This window comes from Ceratotherium simum, chromosome 3, assembly GCF_057802395.1.
Source record: "Ceratotherium simum simum isolate JZ-2026a chromosome 3, ASM5780239v1, whole genome shotgun sequence".
Taxonomy (NCBI): Eukaryota; Metazoa; Chordata; class Mammalia; order Perissodactyla; family Rhinocerotidae; genus Ceratotherium; species Ceratotherium simum.
This window is the reverse complement of record NC_141902.1, coordinates 53,770,105-53,790,011: the sequence shown is the minus strand read 5'-3', so window position 1 is coordinate 53,790,011 and position 19,907 is coordinate 53,770,105. Positions and strand designations below refer to the sequence as shown.

General features: G+C 43.1%; 1 protein-coding gene across 1 annotated transcript in view; it reads left to right on the top strand.

The window, feature by feature from the left end:
* MYO1E (myosin IE) overlaps positions 1-19,907 on the top strand; it is a 196,861-nt gene that overhangs the window by 56,905 nt on the left and 120,049 nt on the right. Inside the window, exon 2 of the mRNA XM_004421637.3 lies at positions 18,199-18,342. Within this exon, the coding sequence (XP_004421694.1) occupies positions 18,199-18,342 (144 nt within the window). The remainder of the gene's footprint in view (positions 1-18,198; positions 18,343-19,907) is intronic.

The following is a 19,907-nucleotide window of genomic DNA, read 5'->3' as shown; positions in this document are numbered from 1 at the left end:
ACGGTTCATGAACTGTGAGGTGTCCCCCCTGGGTCTGCAAACTCCCGTTTCCCCACCCCCCCAAGCCCGTGGGAGAGACCCTTCGTGATACTGTACAGGTTCACTTCTCAGGCTCTGGCTCCTGGAAATTCAGTCCCTTCCTTGGCTACGTGGATGATTGAGGCAGCAGATAGTGGGTTATGTTCAGATAAGAAAAGACCCCTAAATGGGGAGGCCCCGGTTCATTTTGCAGTCTTGTTTGTAACTGCTGTACAGTAATGTCACAGTTCAGTTGCGATTTTCATCACACTGGCCAGGAAACTCATAGTGAAGGTTACTGCAGCAACCTTAACTCTGCTCTGGAAAGTGGATCCCTTACAATGGGGCCTTTCAGAGGCTGGGCCCGAAGCTGGGCAGGGATTCAGTCTATTCAAAACACAATGGGGCAAAACAGAATAGAAAGGAACAGCATGTTGTTGTAGGCCTCCCATTGCCGTCTGTAGCACCTTCTCCATCCTCGCACCCAGCTTTAATTTTATTTCTCCTGTAATACACTTTGAATTTCACAGCTCACGTGCCTGCCAGTTGAAGTGCATTTCATGAAAGTTTAAATAATAATAACAATTCTAGAGCAGTGTACAAACTCACAGCCAGAAAGGGCTACAGAAACACCTTTAAGAAAAGGTGGTACAGACTTTGATTTGGAGACAAGGGAAACACCAGTCGGATATGTTTAAAAATATCCAAACCACTCTTCAAAACTGATAAATTTGCCTTGGAGTCCTGTAAAACAACAACAGATTTTTTTTTTTTGAATGGTGAAAATTTTAAATGACAAAAAAATAAACTAAAATAAAATCACCCTTGCCTTTATTCACAGCTCCTCAAAACAAACCCACCCAACCACCAAAATTTACCCACTGATAGGATATGATTGGTTCAGTTACACTTTTTCTAAACTAGAGAATGTTACATAGGTTTTTCAAAGCTGAAGTTAGCCATCTAGCATGTGAGCTGTAGTTATACCAAGCAAAAGAACTGTGGTTTCCTTAGAATGGAAATTGGAGGAAACTTTTTTCATATTTTTTTTTCCTTTAGAGCATTTATGGTATTTTATTTTATTTATTCACATGGCTGGCCCTGTGATCAAACAACTTTCCTTTGTTGTATATTTAGATCTCTAGGGTTATTTTATGTCCGTCCCTTCTTTAATGTCTCCCGCATGTTTAATTTAAATCATTTGCCTTTTATCTTTCTCAGGATCTCAAGCTATTTCTCTCTTTTCTAACCTTTGTACTCTTCTCGCTCTACTGAATTAAAAAAATACATTGAGATGAGCTCTTCTTCTAAGTGCAAAGCTAGCAGCTACTTCTGTATCTTAAACCCAGCAAACGCCATCAAACAAACATGAAGCCTTTTGCTTTTGATGCTGATGAAATTGACGCATGGTCACTCCCAGGTATCTGTGGGTGTTGGTTATTTGATCAGTGAGTAATCCTGTGCTTCTGGCCCAGCTCCCAGGAAGAGAAGGGGTCACAGCCAGGGAGAATATTAGAACTGCTGGTGCTACTTTCCTCCTGCTCAGGTCTCAGGGGCTCAGGTAGAAAGCGACTTTTGTGCACTGGGGAGCAGAGTGTAGTACAAACCCTTTCAGCTTTGCAACCAGAAACCATGCAAATGTTTTTGCAAATCCACTTGTGGTCTTGCTGGCAGTTTTGGAGCACAGCCCTCTGTGAGGTGGTGGTGTAGACATCTATTTTCTATTCACTGTCCTGTCCAAAATCGAGCACACAGTTTGCTACATAACTGAGTGGGCAGACTCTTTTCTACCTAATGCGGAGAGCAGGTCTCCGTGTGTCTCAATTCCTTGCATGAAGTGATTTCTGTTATCACTGCTTTGGGGTCATTTGTGTGTCAAACCCCAGCCCCCATGACTTTCGTTCCTGTCCATACTACAAGGAAGACCAGGGTTTCCTACCCGCTCTTGACTGTAGGGCTGAGAGTGGCATGCGGCTTGGCTTTGGAAGCTGTGTAACAAGTTCCTCCAGCGGATCCCTAGCTGGGACTGTTCTGGCAATTGATGTCTATCTTGCCCATTTTGTCTGAGTGAGAATCTCTGTGAGGTTATTTTTAACATATTTGAGTGTCCTTATTGTGCTAAGAGGCACCTTTGCCACAAAGGGAAGCCATCATCTATTCCCCAAAGAATTTGGAAAGAGAAGCCTGCACTTACTGAAGACCGGGGTGTGGGGCTCTGGCTTTGAAACTGGCTGCAAGGGGTACTTTGAAGGAGACGAGACAGAGACCCAGTGGCCTAGGCTGGCCCCAGTGCTCTGGTCTCTACTGAGGCTTCTCATGGCCTCGTTATCTTTACGAGTCAATCATATCAGTGTTCTAAAATGCCCCTCTGTTTAGAGTGGCAGTCTCCGTTCTGGAGCCAAGGTAATCTTTCATCCAACTTGCCACGTGGGACCTAAAAGCACCTTCAGGTGTTGCATGTGAAACCTTGGTATCAGAGTCTCCTTGGAGATGTTTCACAGAATGGGGAATCCATTTCTTTTGTCTTCCACCATAGCCTCAATGGAAGCTGCTGTGGGCTGCTAAACCCACCAAACCTGGGTACAGATCTGGACTCCATGACTCTCTCTCTGGCCAGTTTTTTCATCTGTTACATGGGGATCATAGCACCTCCCTGGCTCTACAATTCTTTTGAGACCAAATGAAACAAAGCACCTAACATAGTGTTTGGCACATAGTAGGTGCTCGAGAAAAGCAATGCCCATTCCCTTTTCCCTAAGCGTTGTGGAGCTCACCTCTCAATGACATGGGCTGCCTTTTTGATGCAGTATTATATTTCGCAGAATACAATGAGCAATGAGTAGCCATCACCAAAAATTTCTTGGATTTTCTATGGAGTTGTGAGCTGTAAGCTGGTATGACCCACCCATGCCCTGTAATCACATCAGACACGGTTAGCTTGTGTTTTGTTTTCAATTTTAGTGATTCCTGCAGAAGAAAGTTACTATTGGAAGGAGCACCATGAATTCTACAGCCAGAGATCTCTGGTTTGATTACAGCTCTCTAATTTCTGCTGGCATTTCCCCCATCTTCTGGAGATTGCCTTTCTCCTTTATCTGCTTGTTTCTGATTTTTAAGCCAATGCCTTGACTGTTATTTTTTTTCCCCATAAACAGAGGCCTCTATCTTAGATAGAAGGCGAGGAGTTCTAGGAAAGGGGTTCCCAAAGTGTGGGTTCTGTGTACCTTTGCATGTAAGATAACCCACTGGAAAGCAAATATGAAAACTTCTGTTTATATTAAAAACTAGGAAGAAAGTAAGCTCTTCAAATATTGAATATTTGGATGGACACCAGTGCTCTCATGCAGTTGGATTGCAGAAGGTCAAGATTCACAAATGATAATGTTTATTATTTGAGAAATTTAAAATATTTAAACACCTAGACTCATTTGATTGTTCTTCCCAGAACTTTTGTGGGTGATAAAAATCTTTGCTACGGGTTTGCTCGGGAGGGGCTGGCGGTAGAGAGCTGTGCAGTGCTGGACTGGGGGCTGGAAGACTCAAGTTCTAGTCCTGGTTCTCCTGCTAAGCAGCTGGTACCATGGACGCATATCACCCCCTGCGCCTTAGATTCCTCATCTTTAAGTAAGAGCTTTGGAGTGATCGATCCATAGGCAAGGCCCCTTCCTGCTATAACATTTTAGGATTCAGAATGTAAATATAGACGTTTTCTACCCTTCTTTACCCCTCTTCCTTTGTAGTTTGTTTAAACATCTTCACTTTTTTGCTAGAAGGCATCAATCTGTTACTCAAGATGGTCTTTACCGTACTTCTTCATTAGGGCTTCCTTTTTAGTAGCCTGTTAAATCCCTACGTGTCTTTGGCAGCGACTGTCTGTCCTCTACTCTGCTGTAGTAGATCCCTCAGGGGTTCAAATGTCTCTTACATTGTGCGATTATGCATCACTCGAGCATCATGAAACTTTAAAAGTTCCGTATTTCTTTATTGAATCCTGGCTCTGCTATTGTCTTCTTATTCGCCAAATGAGATGACAGTACTGATTCTTTCTTGAAACATCAGATATCCAATCAAAGCACGAATCCTGGCTACGGTGTCCCCAGTTCATCTGTTATTATTAACAGCAACTTTACTTAGCACTTAAGGGTTGGCCAGTCAGTGTAATATGAGCTCTCCATCCATTATCTCATTTAATGCCCTCAAAAGCCCCGAATGGTAGATACTGTTATTATCCCCATTTTACAGAAAAAGAAACTGAGGCTTAGAGATTGGAATCCTTGCAATACCACTTTTACTAAATGTCCTTGAAATATTTAACTTCCGTAAAAGTCTTTTAGTTGTAGGGGGACTAAGACCTCTCTATTCAGTTAGAATTCCTTCTTGTCACAGAGGGTCTTCTCTCTCCCTCTGCCCAACCTCTTTTTACCTTCCTTTCTAATTTGTGTATTTTTAAAAATCTATATTTGCTTACAGTTGAACCTTTAGTAAGGATTTAAATTGATCAAAGGAAGACAAAGTCTACATGTTGGTGCCCGCCCCAACCCTGGAATAACACAGTAACGATGGTCCTGGATATGCTCACAGTGAGGCTATACTGATCTCCCAAATTGGTTATATTGCAAATTTGTCCCCATAACTGGCTTACTGAACTGGGGAGGGGGATGCACAGCAGGTGGGTGGTAAGAGCTCCTTGAAAATTCTGTAGGCAAGGGACACATAAATACAAGATTGTGTCTCTGCTCCTCCTTGCTGCCCAGGCACCCATGCCCATCCCCGCCCATTCGCGGCCCCTGTGCTGACCTTCTGCAGTCCAGGTGTGGCTTCTGAGAGATAAGCTGATAACCTGGGCCTCAGGAGACAGTGCTTGCTTTGCTATCTACCTTAGGGCTTTTAATGGAATTATCAAGTGTATCCGTACATGATTCTTTCCACTCCTTTCTAAATTCCTTCAGCCCAACCCTGTTTTTGTTCTATTCTTGAAGTCCAAGGTGTGGGTCATGAGAAGAAATGGCACAGTGGGTCCTGTGTCCTCCACTAGGTGAAGAAAGGGAGTAAGAGGATGAACCAGGTGTGTATCCTCACACATGGAGCCGTCCTGAGCCTGCAGGGCCCTTGGTGACACTGACCCGCAGTGTTGATTTGTGGCTGCTCTGGTGGCTTCTCTCTCTGAGATGTGCCCATGAACCCTCCTCTCTGCCACCCTGTCAGCCCGAGATCTCTCTGGATCTGGTAAACATGTATCATTTATACCTTAAAAGCTCCTGGACCAACACCTTATGGCTCCATTTTGCCCCTAGAGGAAAAAGGCACCTGTGTGCCACAGATCTGGCCAGATCAGGAAAGTAAAGGGTCTAGATGTACCCGTGCCACAACCAGGAGCAGGTGTGGAAGGCATTTGTCACTTCTGAACTTCTCTGTTCGGTGTTGGCTAGTGACTGTGGTGCTCAGGGGATGCCCCTCACCCCTGAGCCCAGCTTCTATCCTGGACTCAGTATCTCCATGGCTACTCCATGACAAAGGCTGCCCATGCCCCTGAGACACCCCTGATCACATTCCAGACCCTTCTCCCACTTAGCACATCCTGGAACAGCACTCCTAGGTGGGAGATGACATATCAACACCTTACTGTTTTACCTCCACTTAAAATCCTACTCTTTATACCCCTTTTGTGTTTCCACACTCGCTTTAAAAAAATATAAGTAAGAAAATAATTCCATTAACCTGACAAAGCTTTGTTTTTTAATTGAGTTTTCTCATTCAGATATGCCCACACAGTTCATTTTTCAGAAAAATTAATATTTTTAAAAACCATAAAATGAGTTGATTATCTTGTGCTATCATACCTCCACTGTTTTGCAAGACATAAATAATGCATATTTTGAAATTAATACAGAAAGATGCTATGAAAGATAGTGAGTCCTGGGAGACTGTTTTTAATCAGATTGTTATCAACTCTGCTGCAGTTTGCTAAGTCTTGGCATATTTTTCTTTTTCCCCAGAACAGCATTTAAATTAGGATTTCTTTCTTCCATGGTACAGAGCAATAGTTCATTTTATGTGACAAGGAATTGTTCAATTATCTCCCTGTTTTTATTTCCATTTCAATCAATAATATGAACAAGAGCCATTGGTGCCGGTATTTCTAGCTGGTCTGCCTGCATTGTTACTTTGGCTTCTTAACTCAATTAAAGAAATTTCCTGAACAGCTACCATTGCTTCAGGGACTATAATTTTCAAACCAACAATTAGGACACATAGTCTGCTAGGATTTTGTTTTATTGGTTTATGAACCCACTAATGCAAGTCTTGTCAGTAAAGATGCAAAACCTAAATCACATTTAGGTATAAACTTAATAGACTGCCTTAATTGTGAAGAATAAAATTCCATGAAATAGACCTTGCCCAAAGTCACAGAGGTACGGCTTGTACTTGAACCCAAGTGTGTTGATTCTGTTAAAAAGCAAAATTCAGCTAAGTCAATTTGAAGATCTAATTGGCTTTATTCAATGATTCATGAATTGGGTAGCATCCTATCTAGCAAATAGAAGGGAGTTCTGAGGAGCTGTACAAAATGGAAGGTTTTTAAAGGCAGAAAGGGGGTGGGACAAGGAAGCCATGAGCAAAAGAAAGGATTATTTCAGGCAAGGTCACCTACCTTTGGGGAAAGGGCAGGGGTCTGTCATGCAGATGACCTCACTGGTGCTGATCAGGTAATTCCAGATTGACCGGGTAAAGGTCACATTCCTGGGAGGGGTTGAAACTGCAATTAGGTTAGATATTAAGTCTTGGTTTGCTGTTGTGGGACTTAGCACATTTGACTCCATTTTGGGCCTGTTTCTTTTTTTAACAATTCTAATCAACTGGTGGGTTAGCAAGAAGAGTCTGTATTCCCCAACCTTTGTACTTGAAAACAGGAATGATGACAGGGAGGTCTCTGAAGGGATTGATAAATGCTTTATGTTGTCAAGCTAGCAGAGCCACCGCTGAAAAGACAGAGACTGACATCACTGTGACTCTCCATCATTTGTTTGATTAAAATATAAATAGAGGCAGAAGTAAAATGAGCATTTGTCATATAAAAGGATTTCAACCATTTGATTCATTTTATTCTGTAGCTTGAAGTGTCCCCACCCTGTGATCAAGATTAGCCTGTTTTCCTTCCCTGGAAGGCAGTGGGCAGTTAGGAGAAGGAGACTTGTCTTTAGGAGCAACATCTCTTCCCTTTGATCTCCTGGGCTGGGGGCAATAAGAAAGCTATGAAAACTTCTTTCCTCTGTGGGGCGGACTCCAGGCCTAACACCCCCATTGTCCCCACTGATAGCTGCCACAGTGAGATCTTCTAGTTCTGAGATGAGCCAAAGCGGCCTGGAATTCATTCACCTGACTAGTACTGATTGAGCACAACCATGTGCCGGGCACTGCCCCGCATGCTGGGGACACAGCAGGGACCAGACATGCTCCCAAGGCCGACCGCATGGCACTGAGCTTTCTCTGACTTGTGCAAGGCCATGTAGAGCCAGACTGCTTGCTCTGTGGGATCCTAGGTGCTGGGCTTTGCCTCAGGTACCCTACATACCAATAATAAAAGTATCTGCTTCCTGGTGTTGTTGGGCGGATGAAAAAGGTTGATACATTGCAAGTAGTAAACATACAATAAAGCAATTACTGTTAACTTCAGAATTGTTGCTGTTTCCAACAGCCACTGGCCTTATTAGGAGAGGAAGTAGGTGTAATGGTTAAGTGCAAAGATTCAAGAGCTGGGAGGTCTGGGTTTGAAGATCAGCTGTTGGAGCTGGGCAAGTTACTTAACTTCTGTCTGCTCCAGTTTCCTGCCTGGTAAGGTTGTGAGATTAAATAAATTATCACGTATAAAATGTTTAGAACAGTGCTGGTATGTAATGAGAATTACCTGTTGTGAGAAGAATACTCTCCCAAAGGGGAGAGAGCCACCGTTCTGGATTTCCTAGAGACGGAGAGGGAAAAGGATAGAACAGTGCTGATCATCCTTGCAGGAACTACTTCCCTAGAGAGAGAGAGAGTAAACTGTAAGTGCCCAAGAGAGAATTTCCTTCTCAGCCTCAAGACAAGCCCTCACCCTGGGGGACCGTTAAAATGTCCCATGTGTGGCCAGGAGGGTTTTCTGAGGGGAGAGGACTAGAGGAGGGGTCTTGGGACCCCTGATGGAAAACTTCAGGGGATTCGGAACACTGGAATACAGAGTAGTTTCTACTTGTGAAAATGAAACCTAGGCTCTCACCTAGTATCTAAAGGGGAATCTAGTCTTGCCGTGTGAGATTTTCCACAGCAGAGAAAAATACATCTGGGAAATAGAATAGCAGTCATTTAAATTCCCTATGGCTTGACTTGAAATTGGTGGGAACAGGCCCAATAGAGAATGGCAGCAGGTTCCCACGTGTGGAACATGGCACCAAGACGCACAGTAAGAGTCGTATGTACAGCCCCACGTTGTGTATTTTAAATCGTATCCTTTCATTATGATTTTAACACATATCGAAGAAATAAAACTCACACACCAAACTGGAGATTTTTACGGAGATGATTGTTAGGATTTAGCCAAATTAAAAAGGACAGTTTATAGAAAAATTTGAAGCATAGGACTGGTGGAACTTGGATATACAAAAGTTGTAACAGTAGTTGAAAATGACTGAGGTTGATGTTGGCCTTTAACAAATCGTTACTTCTCCAGCAAGAACGGGTTCGTTCCGAATCTGTAACCCTAGGGAACCACTTGCAAGTTCCAAAGAACAAGGGGAGAAGAAACTCTTTTATAGAGGGGAAGAGGCAGTTGGAAGGGCTATTGTAAACAAAGAGTCCATTGGAGGAATTTAGGAGTCCCAAAGTGTAGTGGCTTTTCATTGGCTGAGTTGTGAGTCTCTCATTGGCTGAGCTCTTGCTGGGCAAGAAGAGGGTGTCTCCTTCCTTTTGGGCTCTGCCATCGTCACAGGGCATGAGAGCTCCCCCTTCTGGCCTCCCAACTGCGTTTTAAATGAGGTTTCTGTTTATTAGTTTTCCCAGGAAACACTGGAGTATAGTGTATGTGAATAAAGGTCAGAACTCATTGTAATCCCTGGGGCGGACATGTCACGTGGTGGGTGAGGGGACGGTGCACCTTCCTGCTTCAAATGGTCTTAATACTGAAGGAAATTTTAGGTTGAGAGAGAGACAAATCCGAATGTGCCTTTACAAATTGAAGAGGAAATTAGCTTGCTTTGCAAACCTGTGGTCTAATGGTGGGCAGCTTGTTATGAGCAGCTTGTCGGCCAGGACACTCACCCTCATCCTGTTTGGGGTGGGGGAGTGGGGCAACAGCTCCGAAAATGTTCACAGCAAAGCCTCTAGAACCGGGCAATCATCACCTCAGCGGTGTAACCACTACACAGTTCCTGAAGTGACGTTAATACATGGTACGATGCTTCCAGAATAATTGAAATCTCTAAAATATTTTATATCTTTGATAATATTAAACAATGACTTAATGTTTGTAAAGTGCATAGAGCAGTGTCTGGCGGTAATTCATCAAGCCTAACATGCTACTGATTGTAAGCGAGACATCATTATTTTATTTTTCCGGTTTAAAAAACAAACACAAAAAAACCGTTGCCAGTTAAGCTGTGATGCAGCATTGATTGTAAGACACATCCAATTTCAGAATGTTAGAATATGAAAAAAATGCATCTTAGAATTGATGGAATATCTTAACTGTTCATTTATAACATCTTTGATTTGAACTGTTCATTTGTATAGAAAATGACCCTTTTGGGAGTGACATTTCAGGCAGAGTAAGTAAAAGAAAGGCTGTTTCTTTTCCCGCTGGGAGGCCCATTGTTATTTAAAGAAGAGTTCACTATAGTTGCAAGCTGGGATTAACAGTAAGAATTGGAGCCCTGGAGTTGACACGGAATAAGATAAAGTATGGAAAAGTGTCATATATATTTTATTTCACTTTGCAGAGTACTTTCACATTCCTTATCTTATTTGATCTAATGTTTTTCCACTGAAAACAGCTATATATGTGTGTGTGCACGTTTTATAAATATGTGCTCAGTAGAAAAATAAAACCATACAGAAAGTATACTTAGAGATAAACAACCCCGATATTTTAACAACCATATTTCCATACAGAGATATCATCTTACATAAGTAATATCATATATGCAATTAAAACAAAATTTGGACACCTTACCATCTCTTATTTTTTTACAAACCATTTTTCCCTGCTCCACTCAACTAGTCCAACCAATTAACCAGTGTTGCCAGCCTGATGTGTACCATCCCACTTTGCCCCGTGATCATGTCATCATTTAAAACCAATTCGACCCCTACAGGGATCGGGGGCTGGTGTGATTGATACCGAACCTCTTAATCTCGAATTCGTGTGCCCGATGCCCAGCAAGGCAAACGCTGAGACGTCGGTGCTTGCAGATGAGAAAGGTTTATTCGAATTGGCCAAAACGAGTAGGTGGGAGCCTGGGTTCGCTCAAATCCACCTCCCCTAGAACAGAAAGCAGGGGGGTTTTATAAAACTAAGGGGCTTGGCAGGAGGGACTTCAGGGAAGCAAAGGGGTCACTCCCAATAAGCCTCTGGGCAATCTGACTTCTGGGCTTCAACAGCTGCTGAGGGCCGGCCATCCTGCCATCCATCTCGTGATTGCAACCTCCCCGAAGGCATTCTCTTTCTCCTGCAAAACAGGCTCACAGATCCTCGAGACCCCTGAGTCACCCCTCAAGTTAAACAGGAAAAATAGCAAATTGGTTTAATATCTACAGTACCCCTCAGATACCTGGCTTCATGATTGTCAGTCTTGTTTGATCTTCACAGTAGCCTTGGAGGCAGTGTAATGTTATGAACATCCTTCTGCTGAACAGGCAGCTAAGAGGCCCCGAGAGGCTCTGAGAGGCTGAGTGATTTGTGGGAGACCCTGTGGTTAAGTAGCACAGGATCTTGGCTGGGAAGGCTGGTCTTTGAGAGCCCATAACTTTTCTGAGATCAAGTTGGTCACAGATACAACCATGTGGCCTGAAACAGTCCCAGTTTATGCCTCTTGTTTCAGCTTTATTATTAACAACACTCCCTTCTGCACTCAAAGTGTCCCAGTTTGGATGATAAGTTGTTTGCTCTAGTCGCTTCCAGGAAGGTTGACTCTGGCTAAGAGATCACTGGACCTAGTGATCCTGAGCTACCGGACCTAGTGATCCTGAGCTAGTGTCTACACTTGGCCTTGACAATGGTGTTGGAAGTGAGCTGTGGTGTAGTAGAAAGAGCAAAGAAAAGGAAGTCAGAAATCCGGATGACAAGTCTCAGCCCTGGCCCTTTGTCACAGGGCTTAACTGAGATCATGTGTTTGGAAACGTTACACAAATATTGAACTTTTGGTCAGGTCATATATACTTAGGTGAGTGAAGCTAATGAGCACATCTTCTGTATTCATTGAGCCTCCCCTCTCCCCTACTTTGTGTGCCCATCTCCCAATGTACTTTCCCATCCCCAGGCCCTCCAAGCAGAGGCAGCTTGGTACGTTATCTTTTTTTTTGGGGGGGGGGGGAGGTGAGGAAGATTGGCTCTGAGCTAACGTCTGTTGCCAATCTTCCTCTTTTTGCTTGAGGAAGATTGTCCCTGAGCTAACATCTGTGCCAATCTTCTGTATGTGGGACACCACCACAGCATGGCTTGATGAGTGGTGTATAGGTCGGCACGCGGGATCCAAACCCGCGAACCCCATGCCAACGAACCGGAGCCCGCGAACTTAACCACTATGCCACTGGGACGGCCCTAACTTGGTACGTTATCATCCCAGGCTTCACTTTACCCATTTGTCAAATAGTGACAGAGGGACTGTAATATTACATCTCAAAAGTGTTGTGAGAATTAAATGAGATCACTTAAAGCATTGGCACCTTTTTATGGGTTCAGTAAATCTTAGTTCTAATTACCCCAAGGACTGAGGGGAATGGGGGTATTTGTTGGCTACTGCCTGCCCCGCCCCACCCCACCCCCAGCTCCTTGTAACACTCCTTCCTTGCACTCTGTTCACTGCAGTTCAGCCCCACCCCCACACGCGTGCTTCAAACATACAGCTTCACATCACCAAAAGAGTGAGGGGTGGGGGTCTAAATTCCATCAAGTTGAAACACATTGCAAGCTGGTTTACTGTGCCTAGCACATATAAAACAAACAAATATTTATGGTTGATTTTTCAAACATTTGCAATGGAAGTGTTTCATTCCAGTTAAATGGCAGAACTGCAAAAGGTAGAATTCCCAGACTGTCAATTGAAAGATGAAAGTCTAACAGAGAGTTCTGTTCCTTTCCTGTTATGATTCACTGGGACAGAAAAATCCCATTCAAAAACAATCTCAGTTCGACGGCAGGCCAGAGCGTTACCCATTGTCCATTGTTCGCAATAAGAATATGGTTTATCTGCCTTTCAGAGTGATACGCTTGCAACATTGGGGGCATTCTAGTCCCAGGTTTTCTGGAAATCAGATCTGCTGTTCTATTGTGCTCATGGACCAGCTAAACGTCACAGGTGTGATAATGTCTTGTCATCCAGACACTGTCTTCCAATCCACCTTTTTTTTTGTGTGTGTGAGGAAGATCAGCCCTGTGCTAACATCTGCCAATCCTCCTCTTTTTTTTTTTTTTGCTGAGAAAGACTGGCCCTGGGCTAACATCCGTGCTCATCTTCCTCCACTTAATATGGGACGCTGCCACAGCATGGGTTGCCAAGCGGTGTGTCGGTGCGTGCCCGAGATCTGAACTGGTGAACCCCGGACCGCCACAGCGGAGCGTGCGCACTTAACCACTTGCGCCACCGGGCTGGCCCCCAATCCACCTTTCAAACCTGGAAGGGACACAGAACCCAGGCTTACAATGATGGTCCCAACTTTGGGATGCCCAGTGAGCACCCAACACCACCCCCAGAAAATGCTCGATTGTATTGGCGTCATTATCAACATATCTATTTACTTTTAAATTTTACTAACACATGCATATGGTTAAAAATAAATAAATAAACTGTGCAGAAAAGTTGAAAATGGAAAGTAAATGTTGCCCTTCTCCCAAAACCTCAGGCCTTCTCCCCAATGGAGCCTTGTACATCTTTCAAGAAAACAATTATAGCGTGTCTTTTAAAAAATTTAAACAAATGTAGTCATTCTATACTTAATCCACATATTGATTGCTATTTTCATGAAACTTGTAGATCATGAAAATTCATGTGTATTGAAGATCTTTCTGTGTCAGCACAAGCAGATTCCTTTTGATGACTGTATAGAAGTCCTTTGCAGGGTGTGCCATATTCCAGTCAGTCCCCAAACCATGCGTCCAGCTTTCCCCATTACAGACTTTGCTACAGTGAACAACCTTGCACATATATCTCGGCGTACTTGGCATTTATCTTGAGGCAGATTCCTAAAAATACAATTGCTGGATCAAAGAGGGTGTGAATTTTATTTTTATTTTGCTTATATATTGGTCTGTGTGACTAAAATTTTGATATCTATTTCCACACTGTTCTCTAAAAATACAGCACAGTGTCCTCTTCTAGAAGAGTATAACAATATTTATGATCACTCTTCCCTCAGGCCCTGCCCAACACTGGGCCTGTTGTATTTACACAGCACGTTTAATGGCCTCCCTTTTCTGGGTGTCTGAAGGGTGTTTGAAGACTGTAGTTATGCAGTATATGGTCTCCTCCTCTCTCCTGGATGAACCAGAGAAGAAAAATGCTCCCTGAGACGCTAGTGCGAGTGTCTGCAGAGCCGCGGCTGTGGTGGGCAGGGCCTACGCTGGGGCTCTCTCCCTGGGAGTGAAGGTAGGCTTTCAGAGAGAACAGTCCCTGCCTTTGTGCTGACTCACCTTTGCTCTTCCTAGTCCCCACCCTGGCAAACACACACCAGTTAGTGACACTCCGCCTTTTAAAGTCAGTCAGAGAATCAGTGAGCCAGGTTCTTCCTCGGAGTGAGGGACTCCTGTGTTTGGTGCCACCTCCTAAATGTGAGGAACAAACCAGGCCATTATGTGGATATGGGCGTACCCTACCTTCTAGAACTTGTGTGTGAATCCATTGCTTTTTAATAAACTGAATCATCATTAGAAACTAAATGTGGACCCGAGAAAGTCTGCGCTCAATCTTTATCTAATGGGAAACTTCTCCCTCATAATTTGTAATAATTGTCAGGGCGAAGAATAACTTCATCATCATCATCATCATCATCTTTATTATTATTATTATTTCTTAGCTGGCACGTCAGCAGCGACATTCCTTCCTGATGAGTGATGTCTCACTCATCAAGGACTTTTGGGAAATAAAATACCTTGCTGAGTATCCTACTTGTTTAAAATGTTACCATTTTTAGTGGGGAAACAAAAAGGAGTTACCCACCCAAAAAGAAGCCCACAGAAGGGAAGGAAGCTGACTCTTGTTGAAGTGAGAGCCTGGTAAACTGGGTCTTTACCACCTGAAGAAAATGGCCCTCCTCACAGATGGGGAAGGCCCATTGCTGCCCTTCTCCTCCCAGCACACGGGGCAGCCAGTCCTGCCCCTACCCTCCCAGTCAGGGGTGGGAGGAAGAAACAAAGGGGTCAAGGTTTTTTGCCCCAGAACCCTAGTTTATGTTCTCACAATTCTAGGACAGTAGTTTGTGATCTGAAGGCAATGTCTTCATGAAGGCAGTGTCCTCTGCTTCCGAGGACATTGTCTAGGGTTGTAAATGATAACTGTTTCCCACCATGCCCCCCACTTGCTGCCTGTCGGCCGCTGTGTTCCAAGGAAGGCCTCTGGAAAAGTCACACTATGATCAAACTCTGTTGTCCCCTAGGGAAAACAGAAAATGTTTTTTCTGTTTCACTGTGGGGAACTTGGAAGCATCCATGTTTGGTTTCCAGCTTCCCTGATGAAGTTCTCACCCTGTGCTAGATGGAACTTCCTAGCCCTGGCCTGGCTTTCATTTACCTGTTGGTGGGTTCTGACCTTGTCCTTGACAATCTGGGCAGGTCAGCTTTCCCCCAAAGTCTCTGATTGCTCCCACCCTTCCCAGCTACCTTCCCTCCCTCCCTTTACCTCATATGAATTGTGTTTTTTTGACGGGGATGGAGGGAGGAGAAAGGCATAGTAAGGGGGCGTCAATAAAGACAGAGAAGTTACTAGAAGACCTTGGGCAATTTACAGTTTTCTCCTCAATAAAATAGAGATAATAATACATAGTATAGGATAATTGTGAAGGCAGAATGAGTTCACATATGTAACTGTAATTGCCTGGGAGAAGGAGGGAGAGAGAGAAGGGAGGGAGTGGGAGAGAGAAAGAGAGATTGATTTGTGACCAAATTGCATATAGGAAATATGTCCATAAAAAGTAACTCCAGTGTTTTAGTCTTTGATGCTAAGAGAAGGTGGTCATTAACAAAGATTGTATGTCTTTTTAATGATGAATTCAGTTTTGGAGACAGTCTGTCATTCTGTTGCCATCATAAGTGTAACAGAGAAAAATATGCAATGGGGAGACAGTGTGAAACCATCGTGTTTGGATGAGTTTGTAATCATGACTACTTCAGTTCACATCTTGCCTTTGCTATTACTAGTTGGGAGATCTGTTTCCTTCTACGAAGCATGGGAATGTTAACCCCTCTCTCATAGGGTTGTTTGGAATAGTAAAAGGAGCAACAGCCACAAATCAAATGGCTCATTGCCTTCCTCTGGTAACTGCTCAGTTATTATTGGTTCCTTTATCCTCTGTAGATAGAGGTCTGGAGACCCAGAGGTCTCGATACTCTTCAGTATCCAAGGATATTTGGGACCATGAGAATCAATGAACTCCACAAGGAGCCCTGTTATACTGGGGAATACCTGCCATTAGAAGGAGGAGGACACCACCTCTGAGAGGGGACAGACACTAATGTATCACTGTACAGTGAGACAGAGAAAAGACAGTTGGATTGGACGCCAAGACCGACTAGGGTTACCTTGAGAGGGCAGTTTCTGTGGATCAGTACAAACACACACACTAACACAGAGCTCCCCATTTCTTGTCATTTGCAAAAGTTAAATAACAGCTGATTAATAGCCTTTCTGTTTTGTTCAACTGTGCTTACATTTTTCAAAGAGAAAATAACATTTTTGGCCTCTTTTAAGTAGGTGGATATTTATTGGGGTTAAAAACTAACCAACAAACAAACACACCTACTGGTTAGTGACTCCAGGACCTTAGTTTTCTATGCAGAGTAATATTTGTGGGTGCCCAGAAAGAATAATGAAGCTGGGAAAGGAGGGAGGGCAGAGGAGGGGAGGAGTCACCAGGAATCTTTATCTGGTTGGAAGTAGACCGTGGACTTTTGATTGACGTCCAGTGAGTCATGCTGTGGCCAGTGCTTTTCTCTCTTTCTGCTTTGCCACAAGAGGAAGAAGGAGTGGTGAGATCTGAGGTAATTTTGTGGAACTGATGCTCTGTGTGGTTCTGAGAAGGCCAAATATATCATATAAACAGTCTCCCTGTGCAAGGCAGCATGAGTGGCAAACCTTCCAGAACCCCTTTCTGGAGCTTGAGCCCATGGCACTGGTATGCTTTTCTTATGGTGGCCCCTTCCTGGATGGTTTTTAAAGATTGCTTTTCCCAGAACCTCTTAGAATTTGCTCTTATCAAAGGACTCTTATCTCCTGCAGAGAAAACATTGAACACTTTTTTAAGTGAGTTTAAAATGGTGTCCATCTCGTTTCCTCCCACCTCCCCCTTCTCTTGAAGAGCCTCCTATTACCTTTTCTCATCCTAGTTTTGATGTCTGAGCAGGTGGCCTTTCTAGATACTCTTATTCAGAATTTTTCTCTCCTTTGTCCAAACTCCCCAAAAAAGTGAACTCCCAAGAAGGGGGCAGGAGAGCCGAGTCTCACTCAGTTCGATGCCCACCACACTTGTCCAGTGTGTGACACGTCCAGTGGGATGCATGAAGGGTTTGAAGGGAAGGGAGAATCTTCTGATATCTTGTCATGTAATATTTGCCGTTATTTCATTCGTATTGTTAGCTTTTTTGCTCCAGTGAATGTAGATTATAATGAGTATCCTTCCTTCTCTAGTTTCCTCCGGCAAATTCAAAATATTTTAAATGCACTTCAAATGGCACCTTCTGTAGGAAGTTATTTCTGTCTCTCCCAGGACAAAGGAGTCTCCCCCAACTCTTGGAACACCCATTTTTACATGCATTTACATATTGACTGTTACTGAGGCATGAATCACTTCCACCTATATGTAGATTTCCTCCAGTGGATGGTGAGCTCCCCAAGTGCAGCCACCATGGTGCTCCCCTCTGCCCTAACCCCAGGACTTGGCACATAGCTGAACACACGGGGGATCCCACTGCAGAGATGCCAAGTGAAAGGAAGCCATGCAGTCCATAGGGTGTTCAGAAGCCACCCTTGGTGTTGTGTTGTAAATCCAAGGAGCAGATGAGAGCCACAGCTTCATCTATCCTAGGAGGCCATAGGGCCAGATGAGGCCCTCCTGTCCATACATGTTCTGTGGTCATGTTTAGGCTGGCCTGCCCACTTCCTCGTTAGTATAGCAGTGATCAGTTATTAAAATATAGCTTATCTTTTGCACGTGGGAGGCCAATAGTACATTGCCAGTGATAAGTTTATGGAGGGAAAATAATTCAGATGGCTTGAGGAATTATGACAACATGACCTAGCCATTGTGTGGTACATATTCTTTCCGCTTCTGAGTTCCGTCATGTGATTTGCAAAACAAGTCTAGAAAGTTTCTATTTCATAGCTTTTCACTGATAAATTCTACAAAACAATAAGGTTGAAGGAATTATGGGAGACCATTGATCATTTATTGTGCTATACTCGAGACACTGTTCGGCACTTTATATATGTCATTTTATTTAATCATTATAGCAGCTCTGTGAAATGGGTTTTATTTCTCCCATTTACAAATGAGAAAAGAGAAGCTGAAGTGATGCTGTGAGCTTAGATGACCTTTCTCCACTTCACTTAGTCAGTAGGTGGCCAGGCTGAAACTTGAATCTGGGTCTGTTGATAGCAAAATCTTTGTTTGCTCTGCTCATTCTGTTCCATTCGATATGAAGAATATTTGGGAAATTAGTGACTTTTTTTTTTTACTCCAAGAAAAAATAAACTCTCCTAATAATTGTGTGTTTTGCTTTTGCAGGGAAGCAAAGGTGCCTACCGGTACCACTGGCAGAGCCACAATGTCAAGCACAGTGGCGTGGACGACATGGTCCTGCTCTCCAAGATCACAGAGAACGCCATTGTGGAGAATCTGAAGAAGAGATACATGGACGACTACATTTTTGTATCCTTTATTGGTGTCTTTGGACATTTCTAAGTGAGATGACAATGTCCATGGTAAAACGTGGCTTTATTCCTAGTGTCAGAAGATCCATCTGAAATTCTGAACTGATGTTATATGCTCACACCATTTTCACCGTTTCAGAACGTGGTTTTGTACTTTTTTTGTTCCTTGGTTCAGGCTGTGGGAAGGGCGAAGCTGATACTAAACTATTTTCCTGGCATTTCGCAAAATCAAGGTGTAGCCAATATTTGTCTATTTTAATCGATGGCACTGTACCTTTGACGTTCTCTGGCCACGCACGTGGTATCTAAAACCTCTGCTGTTCCTTGAGAAAAGACCTAGTCTGCAGAGAGTTCTATCGATAGAGGTCCCTAATGTAAAGCAGAGACAGTTAAGTCCAGACTTAAAAGGTTTAAAAAAGCTGGCCTCATGCAAAAAATATGCAATTTTTCCAGTTTTTCTGCATTCTTACATTCATTAATGGAAACATGAGAAGTGAAGATCAACTATTGGAAATGCCTGACATTCTTGAATTGTTCCTTATGTTTCAATTTTAGCTTGCCAGGTGCCATTTTTTATAGGGCTTTTAAAAATCCTGAATGGAAATTTGATTCAAATGTGTGTTGACTTCATTATAAACAAAGAAGTGTGATATTTACTTAAGTTCCTACAGGATTCAGGAGTTTTCTTTGGTGCAACTATGTAAAGATCTTTTAGTGGAATTACTGTAGAGTTGGTCATAGACGTGCAAAGAGCTGTGAAAATCTATAGAGTAGAACCAGAAAGTTTAATTCTGACGCTGTTGGTGACTCCTGAAGGTATGGTGTTATGGATGATCTTTACAGGGGGAGTCTTTGTAACCTTTGTAACATACATTTTAGATTTTAACCCCTTAAGCTTAGTAGGGAGGAATGGTTTTCACATTGCTAGCTTCTGTTCATTATTTACACTGCTCATTTGACTATTAGTTAAAAACACTCATGCTTATGCAACAATACTTTTGCAGAGACTGCCTATGCCATCATTGGTGAAGGCGGAGTTCAACTCACCAGATAATTTATCTAGCAGTACTAATTAATTAACAACATTATTCCAAGGCGCTTAGACCGTTCTGACCAATATTGTGTTGTTTCTTATTTACCGTAGGAAATTTACCAAATATCTAGGGAGTTAAATCCCTAAACCTCTGCTTTTAAGGGTTAACAGATATATTTGGATTTGTTAGCTAGCTACATTATAATAGCATCCTGATCAGGGGTGTACCGCCTGCAGACGAAATCCTGCCCACCGCCCATTTTATAACAAAAGTTTTATTGGAACACAGCCGTGCTCATTTGTGTACTTACTGTCTATGGCTGCTTGCATGCTATAGTGGCAAAGTTGAGTGGTTGTAACAGGCCATATGATCAGCAAAGCCTAAAATAATTACTTTCTGGCCCTTTGCAGAAAAAGGTTGCTGACTCCTGGCTACCGCTGTAAAGCTTCCTTTAATTGTATGGAAGTTACTATATTCAGTTGTAATACAATTTTATTTTATTTGGTTAAAAAATTGAAATATGCGTTGT